General features: G+C 46.6%; 1 protein-coding gene across 1 annotated transcript in view; it reads left to right on the top strand.

The window, feature by feature from the left end:
* LOC135506593 (C-type lectin domain family 4 member K-like) overlaps nucleotides 1-9,124 on the top strand; it is a 29,914-nt gene that overhangs the window by 17,108 nt on the left and 3,682 nt on the right. The window contains exons 2-4 of the mRNA XM_064925928.1: nucleotides 1-127; nucleotides 3,965-4,089; nucleotides 4,291-4,415. The exon at nucleotides 1-127 is cut by the window's left edge and continues 670 nt beyond it. Of these exons, the coding sequence (XP_064782000.1) occupies nucleotides 1-127; nucleotides 3,965-4,089; nucleotides 4,291-4,415 (377 nt within the window). The remainder of the gene's footprint in view (nucleotides 128-3,964; nucleotides 4,090-4,290; nucleotides 4,416-9,124) is intronic.

Here is a 9,124-nt window from a genome sequence, read left to right as displayed (position 1 = left end):
GAGAAAGACCAGCTACAGACAAGTTATAACACCCTGACTAAAGAGAGAGACCAGTTACAGACCAGTTACAACACCCTGACTAAAGAGAGAGACCACTTAAAGGAAGAGCTAAACAAACAGAGCTGTGGTAAGAAATTGAAATATGACTTGACTGTTTTGTGGTACTCCAGATCTGCTAGATTAGGTATTCCCAAACTGGGGAACGCGCAATGCCGTCGGAGATACGCCAAATAAAAATGTGATTCACAGTCGTGTGAGAAACTCGTCATCATGCAAGCCATGATGATGAGTTTCTCACATGACTGGCCTATCTGGGTGATGTTTTTTCTCGCCTGAATGATCTAAATCTAGAATTACAGGAACTCTCCGCAACTATATTCAATGTGCTGGACAAAATTGAGGCTATGATTAAGTAGCTGGGGCTATTTTCTGTCTGCATTAACAAGAACAACACACAGGTTTTCCCATCATTGTATGTTTTTTTAGTGTGCAAATGAACTCAAGCTTATGGACAATGTCAAATGTGATAAAGCAACGCACCTGAGTGAGCTGGGTGTGCAATTACGGAGGTACTTTCCCGAAAAGGACGACACAAACAACTGGATACGTTACCCCTTTCATGTCCTGCTTCCAGTCCACTTACCGATATCTGAACAAGAGAGCCTCATTGAAATTGCAACAAGCAGTTCTGTGAAAATAGAATTGAATCAGAAGCCACTGCCAGATTGTTTGGATAGGGCTGCGCTCAGAGTATCCTGCCTTGGCAAACAGTGCTGTTAAGACAGGAATGCCCTTTGCAACCATGTACCTATGTGAGAGTGGATTCTTGGCCCTCGCGAGCATGACAACTAAATACAGACTGTGTGTGGAAACGTATTTAAGACTGACTCTCTCTAATACAACCCAACATTGCAGAGTTAATCCTTTCAACCCTTCTCATTAACCTGTGGTGAGTTATTCACCATTTTTGATGAACAAATAAGGTTTTATATGTAAGATGGCTAAATAAAGAGCAAAACTATTGATTATTATTATTATTATATTATTATTTGTGCCCTGGTCCTGTAAGAGCTCTTTGTCACTTCCCACGAGCCGGGTTGTGACAAAAACTCACACTCGTTCTTATGTTTAATAAATGTATCGTATAGAGCGTGTGTGTGGCAGGCTTACAATGATGGCAAATAGCAACATTTGAGAGTGCACTGACCCTGGTGCTAGAGGGGGTACAGCTGGAGGTTGAATGTTTGAAGGGGTACGGGACTATAAAAAGTTTGGGAACCACTGTGCTAGATCAATTGACTGTTTCACTGTACACCAGATCTGCTAGATCCATAGACATTAAGGCCAGTGCATAGTGAATGGACTGACGTCGTCCACTTATTTCTTATGGAGAAGTTCCGATGGCGAATGAATCCGGAAGTGTTTTAATTTGAAGCGTGCCATATTGCTGAATGGGACTGAATGTTACCCAGAAAATCGCTAAGGATCATGTTGAAAGCAGCCGTCACTAGCAAAGCATCATGGTCGATGTAGTCGTTTTCATCCTGCCTGAGAGCACGTGCATGAGGGCGTGAGCCTCTCAGCCTGCCGGCCCGTGATTGGTCTGTGTCAGGACGTGGTCCTGTGTGACAACAATATAGTGATCAGAATTTATCACTATTTAATTAAATATCCCGATTTGTAGAGAATTTTAAAATTAATTCACATAGGCGATCAAACTTGATCTTAGTAAACAAATTGTTGAGCCCAAAACAGTATCTTTAAAAATGGGACCGTTCTAGCGATCGTAATGGATTTAGGCTTTTTTGGGCACCGCTAGTTTGCTATGCAGTGGGCGACCAACAAAGTACTTGACTTCATGCTCCAAACCGGACACTGGGGGCCTGGCTTGATCCAAATAGTAGCCTAATTGTTTTCTAAAAAATATATATATATATATTTTAGGTGCGCTTGATTTACTGTATTTTTACAGATCAGGGTTGGACGGATTACAATACAAGTAATTTAATGTAATCCATTTTATTACCTCGAAACAAGTGTTATTTAATTTTTAACATATGCTGTTCCCATCCAACACAATGGATTTTCAACCTAAACGGACATGTAACGGATACAAGATAAATCTGATCATCTCATTAGTTAGATGATCAATTGTGCGATACTCTGCATGTAGACAAGAGTTTCTTAAACTATGGGTCGGGACCGAAAGTGGGCCCTGAGCATGTGGGAGGTGGGTTGCAAGTTACGAGTACATCTACACACTGTTTCTTCATAATTTGGGTCATTGGAGGACAATTTAGGTCACGGGAGGAAGGCCCATTTCTAATTTGGATCTTGAGCTGAAAAAGTTAAAGAACCCTTGATGTAGATTATTCAAAGAGTTTGCAAAAACAAGTAGATCTGTCAGCAAAGACAGATTTTTGCGTACTTCGATGGCTCTGGTCACTTATCAGTTGATACCAGGCTTCTGAGAAGGAAGCTGGCTGTGGACGCTTATCAGTTGAAACCAGGCTGCTGAGTAGGCATCTGGTTTGTCATGTGTGTCTTCCCAGTGTTTGGAAAGTAAACAGGATGCAGCTGTGTTGATTAATTAAAAACAACCTTTTGATGTGAGAGTTAATTTCTCAGTAAGTAGGGGTCAGACTTTTTTTGTTTAAAAAAAGTTTTTGTGGAAAGCAACCAAGGAAAGCAATCAAGGAAAGCAACCAAGGAAAGCAACCAAGGAAAGCATATTTTTGGAGTTTGGGATATTTCAAATAGACGAGAGCAGATCAGTTAATGTTCAGTAAGGGGTATATTTAATCAGATCCGGATTAGCCGACATCCACATAGCAGTTGTTTTGATGGTGTCAGAGGTGGAACTGCGTTAGAGCTGTCAAATCCACAAGCAGCTCCTGGCATTGTACACTGAGTGTACTAAATATTAGGAACACCTCCGTATTATTGACTTGCATCCCCTTTAACCCAGAGAGCAGCCTCAATTCCTCGGGGCCTGGACTCTACAAGGTGTCCAAAGCATTCCACAGGGATGTTGGCCCATGTTGACTACAATGCACAGTTGTGTCAAGTTGGCTGGATGTCCTTTGGGTGGTGGACCATTCTTGATACACACAGGAAACTGTTGAGTGTGAAAACCCCAGCAGCTTTGCGGTTCTTGACACACTCAAAACTGTGCGCCTGGCACCTACTACCATACCCTGTTCAAAGGCACTTAAATATTTTGTCTTACCCATTCACCCTCTGAATGGCACACATACACAATCCATGTCTCAAGGCTTAAACATCTTTAACCTGTCTCCTCCCCTTCATCCACACAGATTGAAGTGGATTTAACAGGTGACATCAGTAAGAGATCATAGCTTTCACCTGGATTCACCTGGTCAGTCTATGTCATGGAAAGAGCAAGTGCTCCTAATGTTTTGTACACTCAGTGTACCTAATGCAGACATTGCCATTGGCTACACAGATTTGCATTAAGAGATCCCATGCAGCCTTGTTTACACTTTCGAACCCAGGAATGATTAGGATGATAGAATCCACATGATTTATTTGAATGATTTTTCCATTTGAGCGTCATTTCTATAATAGTCTACACTTTCTCGTTCTGAACTTCTAACACAAGTGTGTGGCTTCGTGACATTGATGGCAAGAGCAGCCACTCACAGACACAGTTCAACCCCCAACACCACCGAAACATCCGCTATGCAGCTGTCTGCTGTCGCCTTAACACTTGATCTGATTGAATGCAGGTCAAAACATTTTGGGGAACTGAAAGGACAAGCTTCCATTCCCACTGAAAGTCACCAAGGACGCTGTTGTTTCTAAACCACCATGCCATTTGGGTCCTGGTGGAAAGTAGTGCACTACGTAGGGAATAAGGTGCTGTTTTGTCCCTGATGTAGACAAATGTGATCGCTATCATGGGTTTGTCATGAAATAACCTCTACGCTCCTGTCTCCCCAAGGATGGAAGAAGTTTAAGTCCAGTTTGTACTACCTCTCTACTGAGAAGAAATCCTGGACAGAGAGCAGGCAGGACTGTCTGGGACGAGGAGCACACCTGGTGATCATTAACAGCAAAGAGGAACAGGTGAGAGGGAGTTAGTCAATTATATTTTTGATAATTTCAACATTTTGTTTCTATTTCAACTCGTGTTTGTTTTTCACTTTATCATGTCGCTATCTTTAACCAATGTTTGCAAGCCCCCTCCAAAAATAAAACGTGAATAGTCCTGACAGAAAAGCATGTTTGTATGTGATTCAAGATCTTTTCTTTGTGACAAAACAATAGGAATTTATCCATGAATGGAGTGGATGCTTGGATATCTATCTTGGTTTCCATGACACCAATACAGAGGGGGTTTGGGAGTGGATTAACGATGGCACATTAGACCAATCATCAGCTCCTGTCACTACGTGAGTGGACCTGTTCTGGATGATATTTTACAGTCTAATTCCTAACAAATTCCTTTTAACCGTCTGATTATCTGTGTTGGTATTGGATGACTTTTTACTGTCTGTTTCTATGTACTTCTATAGTTAGGGCCATCTACTTTAAGTGCTGCCTGTCTTCCCAGTAGCCTACTTGGTGCGTGAACTGCTGACTGCTCATAACTTCCAGATGATTGTTGACACAGCAACCAGGATTAAGGTGCAGGGCCACTTGGGACTGTTGTTGTTTTGGGTAATCAGTGGCTGTATTGGAGGGGGAGTGGTTTATCCTCTCCTAGGCAATCAGAAATGAGCACCTGTAGAAATGAGCAAATGTGTTCTTCACCTTTGAAAGGCAATTAGCATTTAGTACTGGTACGTCAGTCTCCCCTGTTTCCTCAGCGGCAGCTGTCATGTCAGTGGTGGTCTTGTTGCCAAAACTAAGATGGTCGTCGAAACAAAGGCGGTTCTGCAGAGTTGTTCAAGGAAGGCTCCACACCACTCTCTCACTCCAGTGTCTTACCCAGCTCCTTTCCGATGAACTCATTTTGCTCTTTTGTAGATTTGGCAACTAGTAGTATGTTCTATACCTGTTCGCTCCTCTCCCTGTAGGCTTTACAGCCACTCCCCACCCTTCCACTACAGCCCTTCTAATGTAGTGTACCCTGCACGCACAACCCATGTGGAGTTCTTGGTTTTCCCATCTGCGGTCAAGTACAAAGAGTTCATCTCAGCCTATGCTGCTTTTCAGTGCCTTGACTTTTTGGCTCTGACGGAGACATGGATCACCCCTAGAGAACACTGCTACTCCAGCTGCTCTCTCTTCATCTGACTACGTGTTCTCTCATAGTTCGAGAACATCTGGTCGTCGTGGTGATGGCACAGGACTACTCAGTTGTCCTAAGTGGAGATGTTCTCTTGTCTCCCTCTCACCTGTCCATCTCCTCATTTCAATTTCATGTTGTCACTGTCAATTGTCCACTTGAGTTTAACATTGTTGTTATCTATCGCCCACCAGGTGCCCTTAGAGAGTTACTCAATGAGCTTTACACCTTAAAGCTAATTTACTGACAATGGGTCACCGCTCTTCGTATTTGGTGACTTACACCTCCTGACGTTGGCCTTTGATTAATTTCTTTACTTCATTTCCGATTAATTTTCCCTCCTTGCCTCTTTTGACCTCATCTTCCCCAGTCCCTTCCCACTCACAAGGCAGGCAATACGCTTGACCTCATCTTCCCCAGTCCCTTCCCACTCACAAGGCAGGCAATACGCTTGACCTCATCTTTACCCAGTCCCTTCCCACTCACAAGGCAGGCAATACGCTTGACCTCATCTTTACCCAGTCCCTTCCCACTCACAAGGCAGGCAATACGCTTGACCTCATCTTTACCCAGTCCCTTCCCACTCACAAGGCAGGCAATACGCTTGACCTCATCTTTACCCAGTCCCTTCCCACTCACAAGGCAGGCAATACGCTTGACCTCACCTTTCCCCAGTCCCTTCCCACTCACAAGGCAGGCAATACGCTTGACCTCATCTTCCCCAGTCCCTTCCCACTCACAAGGCAGACAATACGCTTGACCTCATCTTTACCCAGTCCCTTCCCACTCACAAGGCAGGCAATACGCTTGACCTCATCTTTACCCAGTCCCTTCCCACTCACAAGGCAGGTAATACGCTTGACCTCATCTTCCCCAGTCCCTTCCCACTCAAAAGTCAGGTAATACGCTTGACCTCATCTTCCCCAGTCCCTTCCCACTCACAAGGCAGACAATACGCTTGACCTCATCTTTACCTAGTCCCTTCCCACTCACAAGGCAGGCAATACGCTTGACCTCATCTTTACCCAGTCCCTTCCCACTCACAAGGCAGGTAATACGCTTGACCTCATCTTCCCCAGTCCCTTCCCACTCACAAGGCAGGTAATACGCTTGACCTCATCTTCCCCAGTCCCTTCCCACTCACAAGGCAGGTAATACGCTTGACCTCATCTTTACCCAGTCCCACTCACAAGGCAGGCAATACGCTTGACCTCATCTTTACCCAGTCCCTTCCCACTCACAAGGCAGGCAATACGCTTGACCTCATCTTTACACAGTCCCTTCCCACTCACAAGGCAGGCAATACGCTTGACCTCATCTTCCCCAGTCCCTTCCCACTCACAAGGCAGGCAATACGCTTGACCTCATCTTTACCCAGTCCCTTCCCACTCACAAGGCAGGCAATACGCTTGACCTCATCTTTACCCAGTCCCTTCCCACTCACAAGGCAGGCAATACGCTTGACCTCATCTTTAACCAGTCCCTTCCCACTCACAAGGCAGGCAATACGCTTGACCTCATCTTCCCCAGTCCCTTCCCACTCACAAGGCAGACAATACGCTTGACCTCATCTTTACCCAGTCCCTTCCCACTCACAAGGCAGGCAACACGCTTGACCTCATCTTTACCCAGTCCCTTCCCACTCACAAGGCAGGCAATACGCTTGACCTCATCTTTACACAGTCCCTTCCCACTCACAAGGCAGGCAATACGCTTGACCTCATCTTCCCCAGTCCCTTCCCACTCACAAGGCAGGCAATACGCTTGACCTCATCTTTATCCAGTCTCTTCCCACTCACAAGGCAGGCAATACGCTTGACCTCACCTTTACCCAGTCCCTTCCCACTCACAAGGCAGGCAATACGCTTGACCTCATCTTCCCCAGTCCCTTCCCACTCACAAGGCAGACAATACGCTTGACCTCATCTTTACCCAGTCCCTTCCCACTCACAAGGCAGGCAATACGCTTGACCTCATCTTTACCCAGTCCCTTCCCACTCACAAGGCAGGTAATACGCTTGACCTCATCTTCCCCAGTCCCTTCCCACTCACAAGGCAGGTAATACGCTTGACCTCATCTTCCCCAGTCCCTTCCCACTCACAAGGCAGACAATACGCTTGACCTCATCTTTACCCAGTCCCTTCCCACTCACAAGGCAGGCAATACGCTTGACCTCATCTTTACCCAGTCCCTTCCCACTCACAAGGCAGGTAATACGCTTGACCTCATCTTCCCCAGTCCCTTCCCACTCACAAGGCAGGTAATACGCTTGACCTCATCTTCCCCAGTCCCTTCCCACTCACAAGGCAGGTAATACGCTTGACCTCATCTTTACCCAGTCCCACTCACAAGGCAGGCAATACGCTTGACCTCATCTTTACCCAGTCCCACTCACAAGGCAGGCAATACGCTTGACCTCATCTTTACACAGTCCCTTCCCACTCACAAGGCAGGCAATAAGCTTGACCTCATCTTCCCCAGTCCCTTCCCACTCACAAGGCAGGCAATACGCTTGACCTCATCTTTACCCAGTCCCTTCCCACTCACAAGGCAGGTAATACGCTTGACCTCATCTTCCCCAGTCCCTTCCCACTCACAAGGCAGGCAATACGCTTGACCTCATCTTCCCCAGTCCCTTCCCACTCACAAGGCAGACAATACGCTTGACCTCATCTTTACCCAGTCCCTTCCCACTTACAAGGCAGGTAATACGCTTGACCTCATCTTCCCCAGTCCCTTCCCACTCACAAGGCAGGTAATACGCTTGACCTCATCTTCCCCAGTCCCTTCCCACTCACAAGGCAGGTAATACGCTTGACCTCATCTTTACCCAGTCCCACTCACAAGGCAGGTAATACGCTTGACCTCATCTTCCCCAGTCCCTTCCCACTCACAAGGCAGGTAATACGCTTGACCTCATCTTTACCCAGTCCCACTCACAAGGCAGGCAATACGCTTGACCTCATCTTCCCCAGTCCCTTCCCACTCACAAGGCAGGCAATACGCTTGACCTCATCTTCCCCAGTCCCTTCCCACTCACAAGGCAGGTAATACGCTTGACCTCATCTTTACCCAGTCCCTTCCCACTCACAAGGCAGGCAATACGCTTGACCTCATCTTTACCTAGTCCCTTCCCACTCACAAGGCAGGCAATACGCTTGACCTCATCTTTACCCAGTCCCTTCCCACTCATAAGGCAGGCAATACGCTTGACCTCATCTTCCCCAGTCCCTTCCCACTCACAAGGCAGGCAATACGCTTGACCTCATCTTTACCCAGTCCCTTCCCACTCACAAGGCAGGCAATATGCTTGACCTCACCTTTACTAGAGGCTGTTCGCCTCCTATTCTCACTGACACCCTCCAGGTCTCTGTTCGCCTCCTAATCTCACTGCAACCCTCCAGGTCTCTGTTCGCCTCCTAATCTCACTGCAACCCTCCAGGTCTCTGTTCGCCTCCTAATCTCACTGCAACCCTCCAGGTCTCTGTTCGCCTCCTAATCTCACTGCAACCCTCCAGGTCTCTGTTCGCCTCCTAATCTCACTGCAACCCTCCAGGTCTCTGTTCTCCTCCTAATCTCACTGCAACCCTCCAGGTCTCTGTTCACCTCCTAATCTCACTGCAACCCTCCAGGTATCTGCTCTTCTACTAATCTCACTGCAACCCTCCAGGTCTCTGTTTGCCTCCTAATCTCACTGCAACCCTCCAGGTCTCTGTTCACCTCCTAATCTCACTGCAACCCTCCAGGTATCTGCTCTCCTACTAATCTCACTGAAACCCTCCAGGTCTCTGTTTGCCTCCTAATCTCACTGCAACCCTCCAGGTCTCTGTTCTCCTCCGAATCTCACTGCAACCCTCTAGGTCTCTGTT

This window comes from Oncorhynchus masou, chromosome 20, assembly GCF_036934945.1.
Source record: "Oncorhynchus masou masou isolate Uvic2021 chromosome 20, UVic_Omas_1.1, whole genome shotgun sequence".
NCBI classification, from domain to species: domain Eukaryota; kingdom Metazoa; phylum Chordata; class Actinopteri; order Salmoniformes; family Salmonidae; genus Oncorhynchus; species Oncorhynchus masou.
The sequence above is the reverse complement of the archived record's forward strand: the minus strand, read 5'-3'. Positions and strand labels throughout refer to the sequence as shown.